The 20,029-nt window shown below is 42.9% G+C and overlaps 1 protein-coding gene and 1 pseudogene across 1 annotated transcript; both read right to left on the bottom strand.

The window, feature by feature from the left end:
- Positions 1 to 4,503: 4,503 nt before the first annotated feature.
- On the bottom strand, positions 4,504 to 6,982 carry LOC119513599 (uncharacterized protein C17orf47-like). Its single transcript, XM_037808959.1, is given in 3 exon segments — positions 4,504 to 4,726; positions 4,729 to 4,782; positions 5,458 to 6,982. Coding segments are annotated over 3 exon segments (1,674 nt in total). The 3' UTR covers positions 4,504 to 4,631.
- Positions 6,983 to 17,583: 10,601 nt separating this feature from the next.
- LOC119514731 lies at positions 17,584 to 18,593 on the bottom strand (annotated as a pseudogene).
- Positions 18,594 to 20,029: the final 1,436 nt, after the last annotated feature.

Here is a 20,029-nt window from a genome sequence, read left to right as displayed (position 1 = left end):
CTGCTTTCAGGAGCTGCCTCACATTCTGTCCCCCTTGCCCAGGCCTTCATTCAGCTCCCAAGGTGCAGCTGTCTCTTGCTGTTCCTCTCATGGCAGCTGGGCCAAAGGCAGCTGAGCAGAGAGGGTAAAGGGGCATGGACATTTCTGCCATTCAGAACACCCTTTCTCTGGCTGAGCAGCTGTCAGTATGGCTTTGAGTTTACAGATTTTCTTCTTCACCCAAGTATGCACCCTGTCCTTTGACCTAAGCCTGTTTCTTCTCTTATTTAAAAATTTCACTGTACCAATTACCACCAAACTACTCTGACAGAAAGATGGAATGTTGGAGATGGGTTCCAGGCAGGGGACCAAAAGAAAGTCCAAAATGAATGTGGCAGATTTTTCTCTATGTAGGATCATTTAGGCAGAACAAAAATCTAAGGGAATCTGGCCTCCATTCTGCCATCAAGCCTATTTGCATTTTCCTGCCCTATTTTATAGACAAAGGGGAGCAACCTGTCCAGGTCTCACAGCGAAGCCCCTGCCCCTGGGCTTGCAGTGGCTCTTACTGAGGCAGACCATACCACACCCTCTCCTGGGGTGACCAACTGTCCCAGTTGCCCAGGACTGAAGGCGATCCTGGGAGGTAGGATTTTCAATGCTAAAACCAAAAAGTTCCAGACAGTCCAGAGGAGTTTGTCACCCTAGCTTGCCCCCAAAATAGCGAGCCATGGCCAGGGATCACTATCCTCCTTTAAAGATCTGCTTTTCCCATCCTGCTCTGGAATTGGCTGCCCACGATAGCTGGAAATAAACAGGTACCATCTAACAGGGCAAGATGCCTGCTTCCTGAGAAGCTGTGTAGTGAGGGTCAAGCTATGAGGAAGAGCCTCCTGAAGGGCCCTGTCCCACTTTCAGCAGCTCTGCTCCCATTCTTTCAACAATTCCTTTTCATCTCCACTGCAAAAAAGAGAAAACGAAGAGAGCAAGAAAGGTGGTTTTTAGGGTTCCTTCCAGACAGTCCATGTTATAGGATTTTGTTACTATTCCCATGAATGGAGATACTCCATATTTCTTCATAAACTTTGGGTTTTCCTTCTTGAGGAAAGTCTACCTGAGCAAAACTTTCCCGTGGCTCAGGCGCCAACAGGAGGCTGATGATTCCCTCCCCCAAGGGCCGTTGACATGTCAATCTAAAGACACTGATATCTACCTTGGGTATCAAGACAGGACCTTCCTCTGGTTCCTGGCCTGTTTTCCAGGGTTAGTTTCTTGCATAATTGATATAGCAAGGACTAAACCACCTTATCTCCTGACAGCCTGAGACGCCACATCCAAGGGCAAGTAGGCCAGGTGCCTTGAGGACACAGGATCCTGGGGCCAGGGAAGCCCTGTCCATCAGAGGTGCTGCACCCCTTTCCCCATTAAGAGCTGATTTTTTCCCCAGAACTTCCCAGGGTTAAGTGAGAAGACAGCCCCCACTGACCCAATAGGGAACTCTCAGGACCTTCCTTTTGAGCTTCTGCTGTCTCTGGCACCCCCCCCCCCCCCACATTGTGTCTTTCCTTAGTCCAGCACAACCTCCTCTGGGGAGAATCGAACTCCTAATGTCCCAATCCAAGGCTGAGAAGCATCTGTCCACTCTACACCTTAGATAAAAGAGTCCTGAGGGGCTGTTTGGGAGGAGACTGACAGGGAAAGAGAGAGAGAGGCTGAATCAGGCACCATCCCAGCTGTGGATCCAGGAGGGCTTTTGAAGCTCATCAACAAACATGCTGCCTTCCTCAAGCCAGAGTCAGGCACAGTGGCTGGGCCACCAGAGAATTCCTGCTGGGAATGGAATCTGGAACAGACTCTCCAGTCAAACATTCCCAGATCAAAGGAACCAGAGGTCTTGGACACCAGCACCATAGAGTCTCTAAACTAGGGCTACCTGTGGGCCGTGTAGCCTTCAGACAGACTGGGGAAGGCCTAGATTTCTCACACTTTGTAGGGAGAGTACCTGGCCACCTCCATGTTCCCCCACTCCCAGAAAGCCAGAGAAAACCATCAGGCCCAGAAGCCTGAGAGTCTTCTCTTCCCAGCTTCTTGGGGAGCTATTCTGCTGCTGAATAGGGCTGGAGAGCTGTAATTATCGAGACAGGATAAGAGCTATTTTGGGAAGGAGTCATCCTGCTGCCAAGGCTTTTGACTTCCTAAACTAAATCAAAATGCACAGAGAAAGGGGGTGAGGAGTGGGGGAGAACAGGGAGGAGCCTGCTCAGTCAAAACGTCATATCCTGAATAAAGGAAAATATTAACCCCTTCCTTCATCCATCTGAAAGGTATAGATTAGCATCAAGGGTGACCAAAAGGCCAGCTGTCAAGATACCCCCTGACTATCACCTGACCCCCTGCTGACTCTCCCCTAAGACCCTCCAACAGTGTTATTCAGTATGTTCCATTTATTTTGACATTTGAACACAGACTCGTTCGTATTGTTGTTTAAATATTTCCTGTCCCTGTCTTATCTCCCCAAGCAGATGATGGTAAGTTTCTCAAAGCCAAAGTATGTGTGTGCTGTGTGGCTTCAGTGTTTCCCCCAGTAGCACCTGGCAGAGTGCTAGGCATCTGAACAAAAGTGATTACGGAAGGAAGAAAGGGAGGGAGGGAGGGAGGAAGGAAGGAAGGGAGGCTAGAGAGAGGGAAGGATTTAGTGTCTTACATGGAGATAATCTCTAAAAGTAGCTGTGCCCACCCACAGCTGAGTTCAGGGTACAGAGGTGGATAAGAAGCCATGGCAGAGGTGGTAGCAATGGCATTTCTGGACACATCTCCTTCAGCTGTTCTGTAAACTGAGCTCAGGCTCTTCCCCCCCCCCCACCCCCATTTGTTTTGCATCTGTAGTCATCTGTCCATCCTGGGCTAGTCCATGGATGGGACCCATTAGATGTCACTTCAGGACTTTTGGGCAAGGGAGAGATATGGCAAGAAAATACAGAGGCAGGAAGGGCTTGAAGGGCTTTGACTCTCATCAAACATGGGCCAAGAACAAATGTACTTATGAGAACAATACACTGTGAAATCAGGACACTACAAAATTTAGGACATGGGGCTGCCAGGAGCAGAGTCTACCTTGTGCCTTTTCAAGTTGAGGATCCAGATAATGTGTAACCCAGAAAAATGACCCCTTTCTAGAACGCCCTCAAGCTGGTGAGGGGATAGCCATATGGGGACTGAATCAACAGACGGCTGCCCAGCAGCCTCCCCACAGAATGCTTGGCAGGATTCACTGCCAAAAGGTCTCTACTCTTTCTCTCCAGGACTGTAACTAGTTCATATAGCACCTTTGTGCAAACCCTCTCTAGGGAGATGAAGCCCCACAGGTGCAGAGCTTGACAACTGGAGCACAGGCTAGTTTTCAGCCCCCATTCACCTTCTGTGCCAGGTGTGCAGTGAACCTGTCTAACCATAGATATCATCTCTGTCCTCACACCACTTCCGTTAGAGGACAGGAGAGGGACTTGGGTAAGAGAGGGCACAGGAAGACCGGAAGCAACCTCCCAGGGGTGTTCTTACCTCCTCATCTGTCAAAACGGAGAAGGAGAAGCCAGGCATTCCCAGGGGACAGCAAATGGAATTCAAAGAGTGCCAACAGGAGGGGAAAAAGGGAGTTTTACTGAAGTTGATGAGTGAACTTGGATGTAACTTGACTCAAATCCTTTCCTATTACTAATGGCCTAACAAACAACAGGTAATATTTAATGAGGTTCACTGTTGACAGGCACCATATTAAATGCTTTACATGTAATAGCTTGGTTAGTCCTCACAATAAGCCTAAGAGGAAGCCATTATTCCCACTAACAGATGGGGAAACTGAGATTTGGATAGGTAAAATAACTTGTCCAAGGACACAGAGTTAGAAAATAGCAGACCCAGATAATATATCTTCAAACCCAGATAACATAACTCCAAAGTCCATACTCTACTGAACCCCTATTTATAGAGCTTTGTTCCCTTTGAAGGGCAGAGCTGCCTTTCTCTACTGGGATTGGATTTCATTCCCAAGGATCTCTCTTCTCCAGAGCCCTGGCCTCCTTCCTGCTCATAGGGCTAGAGCATATTTTGGGACACAAAGCTCTAAGCAGGAACTCCCTGCCTCCACTACAGAGGCCAAGATTACAAAGGGAATGGAGAGTTAGGAGGCCCGGAGAACACTTCTCTGAAGGATGCTAATGTTGGTGGCAGGGCCCTCTGATGGCCTCAAAGGGGAGGCCCAGACATCCCTGGAGATCTTGCCTGGGCAGCAGCCATTAATCACCTCCCAGATTCTGGGTTAGGGGCTTGAGAAGGATTCTGAGGAACCAGAGAGACACATGAGAAGAATCTGCCAACCTGGACCCTCAGCCTGGGGGGTCATCCCCAATAGGACTATGAAGCAGGTAGTTTGCATGAAGCAGGTAGTTTTCTTTGGTGTTTTTCATCATGTGACAGTTAAGACCAGCTAAGCTGAAAGGCAATGGGTTTAAATGGTTCTCCATTCTTGAACTGGCTTCTCATTAAAAGGAGATTCTTGAAAATGAAAGATTCTCAAGTCTCAAAGAGATGGCTCTAACAGTGGTATTTTAGACAAGATGAAAAGTTCTTCTGCTCCTTCATGTCAAAACCCCAGCTTATACCTTCCTAATAGACCTAACTTTGTAAACACAGAGGACACTCTCCCACTGTCCTCCCTTCTCCCAAACCCTCCCATGGGCCCAAAGGAGGGAAAGCACAGACCTTTTAGCCACCAGATGACACGATTGTACATTTCCTCAGAGACATCTGAAAGTAACACAGAGATGTTGCTTTTTTCTCTCTCTGTGGGATGCACCCCCTACTTTACCCCCTATTACTTACATCTCCCTTTCTAGGCTCCATATTTCTTCACCCAAAGGTGCTCTAAGCCCTTTATCCTCCAAGGAGCTCCTCCAGCTTAGAAGTAAATGTCACATTCCCACTCTTTCTCTCTTCCTGTCTCTTTTTTACATCCTCTCTCTGTGCCTCTGTTAATGCTTTTCCCCTGCTGAAAGTCCAAGTCCCAGCTCATCTATGCCCTACCTTCTCTACTTGGTCACCAGAATATTTACCCGAGGAAATTATTCTCTTTAATAGCCCTTGACAGCCCTCACCCCAGCTCAGTTCTTCATCTTCACTTTTGGGAAGCAGCTTCCAACCCTGCAAACCACTCTCTACTACCTTCCATTGAAAAGTTAAGCAGCTTTGCCTGGAAGAGTCAATGTTTCACGCTGGGCCCAGGCATTGTCATCGATGTCATTAGCTTGGAGCTTGGAGAAACAGGGAGGAAATGGAACAATGGGCTCAAGGATGGGACTAGCTTTGGCACTGGCAGGAGGACAGCCCTGAGGCCCAGAATGAAGAGGGGGCCTTTCCTGCCCACTCCAACATCCCACCTCACTAAATTGGGGCTGCACCTGGGCAATCTGCTTCTTCACATACCCAGGAAGAAAGCACTAAACCTTTGAATGGGTTGTTTGGAGGTGTGCTTGGGGGCCTGTGGCACTTCCCTCAATGGCACCCAGCTTGGAGGCTCCTTTGGTGACGGTGGTGGTGGCGGACTTGCCTTCTCTCTCTGGAACATCAGATCCTCACAGAAAGAGTCCATTTCAAAAAGGGATGATAAAGGGTCTGGAGGAGAAGGGGACTTAAACTCAAAATCAGGTGTTGTTGGTCGGCTTTGGGGCATTTCAACCTCAGGATTGAGTAAGGCCCACCATGAAGAGTCAGGCCCATACCTAGGTAAGGACCGAGGAGGTAAGGGCCGAGGGGTCAGCTCCAGTTCAGCACGGACAGGTTCTGGACTCTTGATTGTGGGTCCTGGGGATGTGTGGACAGTTTCTGGGTATCTTTGCTTATAGCCTGGTTCTGGAGTCACATACATGGAAGATTTGCGGGAGCCCTCTGGCACTGCTGGAGCTCTCACACGATGAGTTGCCTGTACTGAGTGAGTTCCTGGGGAGATGGTGACCCTGCGGCCGACATCACTGTCTCTGCGGATTGAGGACTTCATGTTGGACTCCACCTCTGATGACACTAAGACCTTTGGGGAGGTCTTGGGTTCAGTGTAGACGGAATACTTGCGCATAGATACAGGCTCTGGACGCATGGAAACTCGGTGTGGACCATCCAAATCTTTAAGGATGGAGAATTTGAGGGATGATTCCAAGTTCATATTCTTATGCAAGGCCTTGGATTCTGGGTAATTTGAACTGGGAGGACCCATTTCAGACTCTTGACCAGGGATCCTTCTCTGGGCTGCCCGAGAGTCTGCAGAGACTCGGCTGCTGCCAGGTTCTAGGCTAGAGGGTCTCCTTGGAGATCTGACCTCAGCAGCAGTCATACTCCTTCGGATGGGCTCAGTTTGGACACATTCATCCTTTGGGTAAACTGAAATCCTACGAGGAATTCTGACCCCTTGTGGGTTCTGGACCTTGGAGGGTGGGTCTTCCTCTGGTAAGTTTTGTAGGTTATCTTTCTGGTCTAGAAAACTCAACCGGCGAGAGGATTTGGCATCTGCAGTGACTGAGGTGTGATGGCTGCTGTCACGCCCTGCAAGAGACATACTTTTTCGTGTACCTTCATCTCTGGATGGACTAGCATTCCGCTGTGTGTAGACAGCATGGGAAGCTGGTGTCTGAGTTTGCTGGCTTCTTCGCTGAGAATAGGGATGGCGGTTCATTTCTGATCTTGGCCGGTTGTCAGGTCCCCGAGGGAAGGGTGTCCTGGAGAGGCCAGGCCCTGATGGTGGGGAGAGAGATCGAGGATAGTCTGATGCCAAATGGTAAGTGGTGGGATGTGCAGCTTCTGATCTTCGATGGGGAGAAGGACTCAGGGAGACTGCAGCACTTCGCTGGCTCAAGGCAGCAATGTGCCCATATCCCCGCTGAGAGGGTGTGCTATTAACCTCGACCCCTCTTTGGGTTGATACTGCTGCTTTGGACCCAGTTTTATTCGTACTGACCATGGGATAGACAGTACCTCTCTGGGGAGATCCCATATTTTACCAGCTGGCTTGTATTCAGAGTTCCAATGAAGCCTGAATATTTACCCTCAGTTTTAAGAGCTGCTGTTCTTGAGCTCCCACAAAAGTGGCTGTTGTTCTAAGAGTGTCTCAAATAGTCCCCTTAGCTACCTCTTTGTCTGGTGATGTCATAAAGGAAGGTGCTTCCTATTAAACATCTAGGCCACAATTCTTAAAGAGAATCCCAGGTGTGCCCTGAAAGGAAACTGTGGATTTTTCTTTGGGATTGATACTACTAAGACTCTGGACATGTTCTTAGCAAAACTGTGATTCCCTACTCTCCCCAGGTCCTAGGAATTCTCAAGGACTCATCCAGAGAAGGAATACACCAGAAGAGACAATTAAGGCAAGGCTACTATCCAACCCAATCAAGCTGTGTTAAGCCCCAGTTTTAATAAGGTAAAAAGTACAGTTGTTACAATCCTGTTTGGAACCACACTGTATCCAAGTGAAAAAACAGAGCTCCAGCCTTTTCCAGGTTTCACAAATGGTTTGGCTGAGCCTGGGGTAAAAATCCAGGTTGCTCAAATAATAAATTCTCATCTTCCTTGGCCCAGAAAAGAATGTAGTATTATAGAAGGGATGTAAAATTAGACAGTAATTGGTTTCTATCATAAATGACTAGTAATACACCTTGGACAAGTTACCTGACTTTTCTGAGCCTGTTTCTTTATCTGGAAACCACTGCTTATTTATTTGTTTAGAAAGATTGTATGTCTCATTATAAATTTGTGGAGAGTGAACTTCCCCATTGACACGTATCATTAAATCTGCTGATACTTTTCTGATCTTGTTAAAATTAGGCCAGTTGTTTAAACAATTGCTGATAGCCTCTTAATGTGGGAAAATGTTTTTTCCTTTTAGCATTCAATTTCAGTACAAGTAAACATAAACGGTGATTTTAGCAGAAGTGCTTCAAAACAGAACACCGAATCTTGACATTTTCCTTGTCCTGAATAGTTTAAATCAAATCAATCTATGCCTAAGGCATATATGGATTATTTGAGGATGGCCCCACTTTTCTTCCTCTCCCTACTGGCAAGGTTATGACAAGGATAAAATGTGAGGGCAGAAGTAAAAGCTACAGTATACTGTTGTATGTATTACTGTTACTTTGAATGAAAGGCGTGCAGTGAGGTGCAGGTGTGCCAGTGATGGCCACTTGGTTGGCTGCCAAGAGGTCTTAGATATTTTATTTCATCAGTGTACTAGGATGGGATCTGTGATAGCCAGTCTCTGGAGTGGTCCCCAGTGATCCTCACCCCCATGCCTCTGTGTAGCCAGAATCAGAATTGCCCTCCCTGTGTGACCAAAAGAATATAGAAGAAGTGATGCTGTGTGACATCTGAAGCTAGGTCATAATAAGCACTGCAGCTTTTACCTTGACTTCTGGCGTAATTGCGCTGAGGGTAGCCAGCTGCTATTTGGTGAGGACACTCAAGTATCCCTATGGAGAGAACATGTGGAAAGGAACTGAGATCCCTAGAGAAGAGCCAAGACCAATTTGCCAGTGATGTGAGAGAGCCAATTTGGAAGTCCATCAAACTGCAACCTCATGAGAGACCCTGAGCCACAACTGCCCAGCTCAGCTGCTCCCAAATTCCTGACACACAGAAACTGATAGAGATTACTGAATGATTACTGATTTAAATCCCTAAATTTGGGGGGTGATTTGTTTACAGCAATAGATAACACAGGATCCATTTCTCAAGCGTAGATGCTCACTAAGCAAGCACAGAGCCCAACATATAAACCAGAGCAACATTATACTTTGAGAAACACAACTAGTTGACTGGAAAGCTAGGTTATTATCTTCCTGTAGACCAACATCAAGAGGAACAAAAGTTGTTGGGGGGGGGGGGCACAGAATTGGATTGAGGAAGGCCACACCTGCCACAGAGCATCCCCTTGTACCTACCCACAATGCTTTGGTTGAGCACCCCCAGTGTCTGGCTCCTAAGGCTTCATTTTCCTATGTTCTACACTGACCATTCCTTTCTATTACACAGTTTTTCTAAAAATAAGTTACACTAAAATTGATTAGGTTTATGGCTATTTAATTGTAGCATTCTGTTTCTGCCTCCCATCGATTCGAGTTTTAAGAATTCCCAAAACCTTTCTATTCCTCAAAATGAAAATGGCTTAACCAAGAATTATAAAAAGTTGAAATCACCTGAAATTCCACCACCTTGAAAGGACCACTATACTATTTTGAAAAACATCTTTCTAGATATCTTACTATGCATTTACCAAACGCAGGTACTTACCGATAAGTTTATATAAATGGGGTCCTACTAAATCTACTAGCAATTACTTCATAATATATTACTGACACCTTTCTGTGTCAATAAATCTATATCTATAACATCATTGTTAATTAGCCCACTTAAGGCTCTTTATAATTCTTTTCAGCAGTTTTTCATTGCTGGACATTTAGGCTACTTCCCATTTTCCATTATTACAAACAATGTTGCATTAAACTTCCTTTTATGTAAATAGAACTTTGTGCACAGCCCAATTTTCTCCTATTAGAATCACGTGGCAAGCATTTTTTTGTTTTCGTTTTTGTTTTCAATTCAGTTTTGAGATATATTCACATACCATACAATCATCCATGGTGTACAATCAGTTGTTCACAGTAGCATCATATAGTTATGCATTCATCACCCCAATCTATTTTTGAATGTTTTCCTTACACCAGAAAGAATAAGAATAAAAAAAAACAGTAAAAAAGAACACCCAAATCATCCCCCCAACCCACCCCATTTTTCATTTAGTTTTTGTCGCCATTTTTCTGCTCATCCATCCATACACTGGATAAAGGGAGTGTAATTGACAAGGTTTTCACAATCATACTGCCACCCCTTGTAACCTACATAGTTATGCAATCATCTTCAAAAGTCAAGGCTACCGTGTTGGAGTTTGATAGTTTCAGGTATTTACTTCTAGCCATTCTAATACATTAAAACCTAAAAATGGATATTTATATAGTGCATAAGAATGCCCACCAGAGTGACCACTTGACTCTTTGAAATCTCTCAGCCACTGAAGCTTTACTTCGTTTCATTTCACATCCCCCTTTTGGTCAGGATGTTCTCAGTCCCACGATGCCGGGTCCAGGTTCATCCCCAGGAGTCATTCCCTGCATTGCCAGGGAGATTCACACCCCTGGGTAGGGCAGTGAGCTCACCTGACCTGGCAAGCTTTTAACTAACACTAATACTCAAAAAAATCAGGTAATCTTGGGGTGGCACCTGAGAATCAATATATTTTTTAAACTCTTCAGGTGGTTCTAATGCGCAGTAGGGTTAAGAACCACAGCCTTAAGATAAAGTCTTTACATCTTTGCTACTCCAAGTTTGGTACATGGACCACCAGCCCCAGCATCAGTACCAGCACCAGCACCAGCACCACCTTGGAGCTTGTTAGAAATGCAGAAGCTTTTGCATGATGATTCATCAAGGGGCGTGCTTCCACAGTGAGAGAATGCAATTGGCTGGATTTGGTCCGGGTGATCAGTTGGAGGCTTTTAAGCCGGACAGTTAGAGAACCTTCATTTCTTCTTCAGCTGCTCAGTGAAGCTTTTCCTGGGGAGCTCGTCGAAGTTGCCAGTTCGTTTCCTGAGGAGTTCGTCAAAGTTGTCGGTTCGTTTCCTGAGTTCTTCAAAGTTGCCGGTTCGTTTCCTGAGGAGTTCGTCAAAGTTGTCGGTTCGTTTCCCGAGGAGTTCGTCGGACGTCTTCCTTGGAGTTGACAGCTTGTTGACGGCTCTGCAGAATTTGGACTCGTGCGCTCCCGCAGTTGCGTGAGTCACTTTTACAATTTGATAATAAGAGACATCTCTCATTGATTCTGTTTCCAAGGAGAACCCTAACTAATACAGGCCCCATCCTAGACCTACTCAATCAGAATCTGTATTTTAACAAAAGCTCCAGGTGATTTGTATGCATAATGAAATGTGTGAAGCACTCACTGGTCTAAGTGGAATTTCTGGGTCAAAAAATATTCATGTATAAAATACACCCTGGAGAAAATCCATCCAGAAATGTGGTACCAATTTATGCTCCTACCTCAGTGAATGAAGATATGTATTCCTCCACACCTTCTCCAACCTTGTCTCTCATCAGTATTTTTCCTCTTTGCAGTCAGGTGAAAAAAAAAAAAACCTGTTTTCATTTTCATGTCTTTGATTACCAGTGAAACTGAACATCTTTTAATAAGCAATTGGTCATCTGTATTGCTTCTTTTGTGAATTGTTCTTTACCATTTTTCTATTAAGGTGTTTGTTTTTTTCTTTCAGGTTATTAGTACTGTTTGTACATTAGAGATATAAAACTTTTGTTTACTCAATATATAGTACTTAGTTTGTTGATTTTATCCTTGCCCAAGCATTATTTGCAGTAAAGACATTTTATATTTTCAAGTACTAACATGTATCAATCTCTTCTTGCTTGGAGGTCATGCTTACAAAAACTTTCCTCACTGCAGGATTTTAGTCACCTACATTTTCTGGACTTTTATGTATTTAGTTTTACATTTAAATCTGCAATTCATCAGACATTTTTGGAATAAAAACTCAGTTTTTATATTTTTCCAAATGACTGATCAGTTATCCCAACATCATTTATTAAATAATCTAATACGACACACAATATCTCATATTCTAAATTACCAAACATTATATATAAGGGTATATTTTTAGACTCCCTATTCTTGTCTATAAATCTTTCTAGTCCTATACCAGTATCACACTGTTAATTATTGCAGCTTAATACTATGCTTTAATATATAGTAGAATATGTTCCTCCTCCTTACTCTTCTTTATTCAGTATTGTTTCCAAACTAAGTCAAATATTTATCCAGAGTCCTTTTATTTTACTCCACTATGCAACTAATCTTTTTAAGTGGCAGAATGAATTTTACTTAGTTGATCCCAGAAGATCAACTTATTTCTAAGCTCTTGTGGGGCACCTCACTATGACCCACTTGTAAAACCAACATACACTAGTATATAGCATTACTATTAGTAGCTGGAAAGGGGCCACAAGTAATGTATTTGGGGGAAAAAAAAATTGGAATCTAATCTGGAAATTGCTAATAATTCTATTTTTCAAGGGGTTTCTGGTAATTTCATTCAATAGTGAACAAACGTTTATTAAGCATCTACTACATGCCCAGAACTCTTTGCGTATTCTCTCTGCTTCCTCATCTTGAGTGAAGGACTCAATACATTCAAAAGACTTGGCAACAAACCCACAGGGTAGATGTCATTATGGGAATGAGTTGGTAAAGGACATGTCATCATCAGCTTTTAAAAAATATATTTATTATTAGAGATGTTGTGGGTTTACAGAAAAATAACGCTGAAAACACAGAGTTCCCCCTCTCATTAACACCTTGCATTAGAGCGTACATTTATTACCATTGTGAAAGAGTGTTGTAATTATAATAGTGCATAGTTTAAATTAGGATTCACTTTATGTTGTACAGTACGGTTTTAAAAATTTTTTTATTCTAGTAACATTTATACAACCTAAAATTTCCCCTTTAAAACCACATTCAAATATGTAATTCAGTGCTATTAATTATGTTCACAATGTTGTGCTACTACCACCACCATCCACTACCAAACCATTTCTGTCACCTGAAATAAAAACTGTACAATTTAAGCATTAATTCCCTATTCACTATCCCCACCCTGGCCCCTGGTAACCTATATTCTATTTTCTGATTCTATGAATTTGCTATTCTAATTATTTTGTATCAGTGAGATCACACAGTATTTACCTTTTTGTGTCTGGCTTATTTCACTCAACATGATGTCTTCAAGGTTCACCCATGTTCTCACATGGATCCTTTTTATGGCTGAATAATATTCCACTGTGTGGATATATATCACACTTTGTTTATCTGTTCATGTTGATGGACACTGGGTTGCTTTCATTTTTAGGCAACTGTGAATAATGCCGTTATGACCACTGGTGTGCAAATATATCTATTTAAGTCCCAGCTTTCAATTCTTTGGGGTACATACCTAGAAGTAGGATTGCAGGGTCTTATGGTAACTCTATACTTAACTTTTTGAGGAGCTGCCAAACTGTCCTCCACAGCGGCTATACCATTTACATTCCCACCAAAAATGAATGAGTGTTCATATTTCTTTTCTTCTCCAACACTTGTTATTTTCCATTTTTAAAATAGTAGTAATTTAGTTGGGTGTGATATGGTATCTTGTGGTTTTGATTTGCATTTCCCTAATGGCTAATGAAGTTGAGCATCTTTTCATGTGCTTTTTGGCCCCCTGTACATCTTTTTTTGGAGAAATGTCTACTCAAGTCTTATGCCCATTTTTTCTTGTTTTTTTAATTCAGTTTTATTGAGATATATTCATATATCATACAATTATCCATGGTGCACAATCAGCTGTTCACAGTACCATCCTACAGCTGTGCACTCATCACCCCAATCCATTTCCTAGTATCTTCCACACACCAGAAAGAATCAAAATCAGAATAAAAATAAATAAATAAAAAAATAAAAACACTACTGGTTGTTGCATATTGATCTTCTACCTTGCCACTTTGCTGAATTCATTTTTTGCCCTAGGAGATTTCTTGTGGTTTCTCAGGATTTCCATGTCATCTTCACCTGGGTTTTGTCCCCATTTTTCTACCCATCTATCCATACACTGGACAAAGGGAGTCCGATCCACAGGGTCCTCACAATCACACCGTCACCCCTCGTTAAGTTACACTGTTATACAATTGTCTTCAAGAGTCAAGGCTACTGGGTTGGAGTTTGGTAGACTTGGGTATTTACTTCTAGGTATTCCAATATATCAAAACCTAAAAAGTGTTATCAATATAGTGCATAAGAATGCCCACCAGAGTGACCTCTCAACTCCATTTGAAATCTCTCAGCCACTGAAACTTCATTTCGTTTCATTTCACATCCCCCTTTTGGTCAAGATGATGTTCTCAATCCCAGGATGCCGTGTCCAGATTCATCCTCGGGAGTCATATCCTGCATTGCCAGAGAGATTTACACCTCTGGGAGTCAGGTCCCACATAGGTGGGAGGGCAGCGAGATCACCCGCCAAGGTGATTTTGCCCATTTTTAAATGGGTTTGTCTTTTTGTTGCTGAGTTGTAGGATTTCTTTACATAGTCTGGATATTAAACCTTTATTGGATATGCGGTTTCCAAATATTTCTTCCCATTCTGTAAGTTATCTTTTTACTTTCATGATGAAATCCTTTGATGCACAAAATTTTGAACTTTATCTATTTTTTCTTTTGCTGCTCATGCTTTGGGTGTACAGAAACTATTTTCTCACAGAAGGTCCTGGAGATGCTTTCCTAAGTTTTCTTCTAGGAGTTTTTATAATTCTGGTTCTTATATTTAGATCTTTGATCTGTTTTGACTTGATTTTGGTATATTGTGTGAGGCAGGGGTCCACCTTCATTCTTTTGCATATGGTCATCAAGTTTTCTCAGCACCATTTGTTGAATAGACTGTTCTTTCCCAACTGAGTGGACCTTGCACCCTTGCCAAGAATCAGTTCGCTACAGATGTAAGGGTTGATTTCTGAACTCTCAATTAGATTCCACTGGTCTATATGTCGGTCCTTGTGCCAGTACCATGCTGTTCTAATTACTGTGGCTTTGTAATAAGTTTTAAGATTGGGAAGTGTTAGTCCTCAAACTTTGTTCTTCTTTTTCAAGAATGCATTGGGTATTTGGGACCCCTTGCCTTTCCATATAAGTTTGATGAATCTTTTGCAAGGAAGAGTGTTGGAATTTTGATTGGGATTGCATTGAATCTGAAAATCACTTTGGGTAGAACTGACATCCTTACATATTTAGCCTTCCAAACCACGAAGAGAGACTGTCCTATTTATTTAGGTCTTTGATTTCCTTTTGCAATGTTTTGTAGTTTTCTATGCACAAGTCCTTTACATCCTTGGTTATTTTTTTTTTCCTAAATATTTGATTCTTTTAGTTGTTTTAGTAAATGGAATTTTCCCCTTGATTTCCTCTTCATTTTCCTTACTAGTACATAGATACACGACTGGTTTTTTCATATTGATCTTCTACCTTGCCACTTTGCTGAATTCATTTTTTAGCTCTAGGAGATTTCTTGTGGTTTCTCAGGATTTCCATGTCATCTGCAAATAAAGTTTTATTTCTTCCTATGCAATATGGATGCCTTTTATCTCTTTTTCTTGCCTAATTTCTCTGGCGAGAACTTCAGTACAGTGTTGAGTAACAGTGGTGACAGCTGGCATACCTGTTTGGTTCCTGATCTTCAGGGAAAATATTAAGTCTCTCATCAATGAATATGCTGTTAATTTTTGGTTTTCATATACATCCTTTATCTTGTTGAGGAAGTTTCCTTCTATTCCTAGTTTTCTAAGTGCTTTTATCAAGAAGCATTGATGGATTTTGACAAATGCCTTTTCCGTGTCAAGTGAGGTGATCATGTGTTTTTTTTTTTTCCTTTATTCTGTTAATGTGGTGTACTACTTGAACTGATTTTCTTATATTGAACCACTCTTGCATATCTGGGATACTTTGCACATGAATCTGTTGTATAATTCTTTCAATGCGCTGTGGAATTTGGTTTGCTGGTATTTAGTTAAGGATTTTCCTATCTATATTCATAAGGGATACTGGTCTGTAATTTTTTCTTGTGGTATCTCTATCTGGCTTTGGTACTAAGGTGATGCTGGCCTCACAGAATAAGTTAGGTAGTGTTCCCTCCTCTTCAATTCTCTGGAAGAGTTTGGGCAGGATTGGTGCAATTCTTGGAATGTTTGGTAAAATTCACTTGTGAAACCATCTCGTCCTGAGCTTTTCTTTGTTAGATTTTTGGTTACTGATACAATCCTTTTACTAGTTTGGTTTGTTGAGACCTTCTATTTCTTCTTAAGTCAGAGTAGGTAGTTTGTGTGTTTCTGGGGATTTGTCCATTTTATCTAGGTTATCCAATTTGTTGGCATAAAGTTGTTCACAGTATCCTTATAGTCCTTTTTATTTTTGTGTGGTTAGTAAGTAACGTTCCCCTTTCCTTTCTGGTTTTCGTTATTTGTGTACTCTATTTTCCTTGGTCAATTTTATTGATCTTTTCAAATAACCAAATTCTGGTTTTCTTGATCTTACTGTTTTTTTAATTCTCTACTTCATTTATCTCTACCCTAATCTTTTTTTCTTCTTCTTAATTTTGGGGCTTTAATTTTTTTTCTTTTTAAGATGCTACATAGTCAAACAGGATTGGATTGGTCTTTCATCGCATAGAATTAGTTCACAGTCAAACTCTCAATTACCACTGGATGGATTACTTGAAGAGTCTCTCTCACAACCCCCTCCCCACCTCCAGCTGGTTCCGCTTTCACCCACCTGCCCCCCTCTGCAGCCTGACTCACTCCATGACTCCAAGCTGGGGCCATGGTGAGAAAGGTCAGGCCAGACTGGGTCACATTTGCTGGAAGTACGGGTGGTGGCTGGGGGTGGTGGAAACCAGCATGTTCATCTCTTTAAGATCAGCTACTCTTCTCCATTGAAGGGGTAATCTAGACTTGACTGCTGCTACTAAGAATTTCACTCCCTATGGCAGCTGTTATTTATTTACATAGAAAAACACATCCTGACTGCTGTTGTCCAACATTCAATAGTCACACCTTCCACAGGTATGTAATGCCCAGAAACCTCCAGAGAGAGAGGAACCCATGGTGCCCAGCAGCAATGCCATTGTAACCCATTGGCAGTAGGTAGCACAGGCGAGTTTTAGGCACAGCATTAATTAAAATTTTGTGACAATAAGAAAACATGAGATGAAATACATTAAATAAGGTAAATATGCATTAAACATCTCTGAATAACAGTTCGATTTCACTACATGAGCCAACAGTAATTTAACTTGGTCCCTTTAGAGAACAAAGCATTGACTTTTCTTCCAAAGTGTTGGGTCAATCAGTCAACATCTGCCTCTCATTCGTGACATCTGATGCTGCCACAGTGCAATTCTTTTCAGCTTCTGACTCTGTTCATCAGTCCCAAGAAACTGATGACATGGACAACTGAAGACACGGAAAAGCAGCCTCGGGAGTGAGCAGTGTGCTGGGTGACTACACGGAGGTGACAGCACCTGCCTGCCACGCGGGGCTCTGGCTCCCAAGGCCAGCACCATCAGGTGAGGAAGAGTGTCTTGTTTTAGAAGAGGAAATCCAGCAACATGTACCAAAGCCCACCAATGCTTAAAATGACATTTACAATATGCCAGTGTGTTATTAATCACGGTTTCCCTACCACTCAAGATCATTCTTTCCCCCCCAATCATTGACTATACATTTAAACCTTCAAGAAGATTGTTACCTTGTTATATTCCTGTGTGTGTTTGTGTATGTGTGCATGCGGGAGGGGTAATTTAAAGGCAAAACCTGTGAAATGTCATCATACATTAATTTCTTTTTACACATGGTTATGATAAATGTAAATCCCATGATATGGCAGATCCATCAATCCAATTTACCATCCTTCGCATGTGGCCTCTACAAGGTGATTTTCCCTATAATTACACTGACAATAAAGAATAAGACCACCAAGAGAGGAGCCGGATGCTAAGGCCCTCCTCCTTCCCCGCCAAGGCCAACGCGGACACCGGGCTTTTGCTGTGCACTGTCTTCCTCTCCAAAGTCCATCTTCCTCCCTGAATTGCTTGTTCTCCTCCTGTAGGCTCTGAACTTCACCTTGCAGCCTCTACATTCTTCCATCACTTTAATTTCAGTGTCATCCAAAGATGTAGATCAGAGATTTAGACACTATTGGTGTTTCTGTGTTTGATGCAGATGTGATTATAACTTTATTTCTACACCATGTGGTTTATCATTTTCTGCTGGCAATTCAAACACACATCTAAGTTTTGAATCCATAAGGTCTTCCAGTTTTGCCTCCTTCCATACTGCTTCCATATCAGAAGTGTCAGTTGGAGCAAACAGACTGAACCATAAACTTGTGTTTACTTTTCTCACTGGGATCATAATCAAAAGGCTGTAACATCACAGACACATTAAACGATGTCCCTGCATCAGTGATCCCGCTGCTGGGCCTCACGCAGCACCTACGCAGCACCGTGGTCTTCACTTTAAAACACACATTTCGGTCTGTTGGGTTGCCAAGCTTTAGGTTGGTGCTGACAACATCGGTGAAGGGACCTCGGAATTGGAGCTCGTGCTGCGGCTCGAGGCTCAGGACCTGCTCCACCTTGCCAAGTTCCTCAGCGGCGGGGCACCTTTGACGGTAAGACCCCTGAGAAGTCACCTGAGGCAGAAAGCTTTACTGCTGCGCCCGCTTTAAATTAAAACAAACAAACAAACAAAATGCCTGTAGGGGCGCGGGTGGGGGTCGCTTACGGCGTGAGCGTGGGGTAAGCGGGGGCGGCCTACGCGGTGCAGGCACAGGGGTGGCGGCGAGGGCCAGGCCACAGTCCCCTGCGAGCTAGCTGCACACACGCATGCACGCACGCACGCACGCGATAGGCCGGCTGGCGGGGCCGTGGCATGCCTCTACCCTAATCTTTGTTATTTCTTTCCTTCTGCTTACTTTGGGTTTAGGTTGCTCTTCTTTTCTTGGATCCTCCAGTTCTGAGGCTCAGTCTCTGATTTGAGACTTTTTAAAATCATACTTTATATTGTATAATCTAACATACATATGCAGAAATGATAACTTTCCAAGTACAACTCAACAGGCAGTTAGAGAACAAATCTCAAAGAATGCCATGGGCCACAGTGACACAATTTCAGCTGTCTTCCCACTGCGAAACACAACAGACACGCAAAAAGGTAATAACCTTCAAAGTACAATTCAACAAGCAGCTATACAGGAAATTTCCACAAAATGTTATAAGTTAAGGTACCATAGCTTCAGTTATTTCCTTATTATGAAACATAACATATACAAAAAGGTGATAACTTTCAAATTACAATTTAACAAGTAGCTACAGAGCAAATTTGAAAGAATGCTATAGGTTACAGTTCCACCATTTCAATTCTTTCCTTCTAGCTATGCTAGTATCCTAGCATCTAAGAAAAAGAAAATTACATATTCAGTATTCATAATCCTTTGTTAAATTACATCTTGTCTGTTGCTACCCCTTCCTCTAGTTTAATCACTTTCCCAATCTTCAGGGATGTGTAGTCAGTGACCACCTTAACTTGTTCTTGTTGAAAAGGGGTGACGACATTATGGGAAAAAGGGACACATCTGGTTGATGTTCTTGAAGAGGCTACTGCCTCTGGGTTTGGGGACTTAGCTGGCATAGGAGTTCTCCAGAGGATTTAAGTTTCTGAAGAATAAACTTAGTGAGTGAAACTTTTATGGAGTCTCAGATAAGGACCCAGGTATTCTTTAGGGTTTGGGGGACTACTATTGACGGGCTTATCACTCTGTGGCCATTTAGCACATCTTCTGAAATTTGCATGGGACTAACTTCTATGGCAGACTTGACTCTATCTGAATTCTCTTAGCCACTGAAACCTTATTTTGTTGCCTTTCTTTCCCCCATTTTGGTCAAAAAGGCATTGTTAACCCCTCAATGCCAGGGTCAGGCTCATTCCCAGAATCCATGTCCCATGTCACCAGGGAGACTCATTCATCTGAGGGGTCCCTGTCCCACATCAGGGGGAGGGTGATGAATTTATTTGCACAGTTGGGCTTCGAGAGAGAAAGTCCACATTTGAGCAACAAAAGAGAATCTCTGGAGGTGACTCCTAGGCATAATTATAGGTGGGCTTAGCCTCCCCTTTACAACCATAAGTTTCACAAGAGGAAGCCTCAAGACTGAGGGCTTGACTTTTAAAGTAGGGGGTTCCTAAGTTCATAAAGCATATTTAGTCCATGATAATCCATCCATATCACATTATCATCACTTAGTTGTACAATCCTCATCACTCTCCATTTTAAACAATGCTTATGACCCAAAACCCGCATAGCTCTTTT

Source organism: Choloepus didactylus, chromosome 18 (assembly GCF_015220235.1).
Source record: "Choloepus didactylus isolate mChoDid1 chromosome 18, mChoDid1.pri, whole genome shotgun sequence".
NCBI lineage: Eukaryota > Metazoa > Chordata > Mammalia > Pilosa > Megalonychidae > Choloepus > Choloepus didactylus.
The sequence above is the reverse complement of the archived record's forward strand: the minus strand, read 5'-3'. Positions and strand labels throughout refer to the sequence as shown.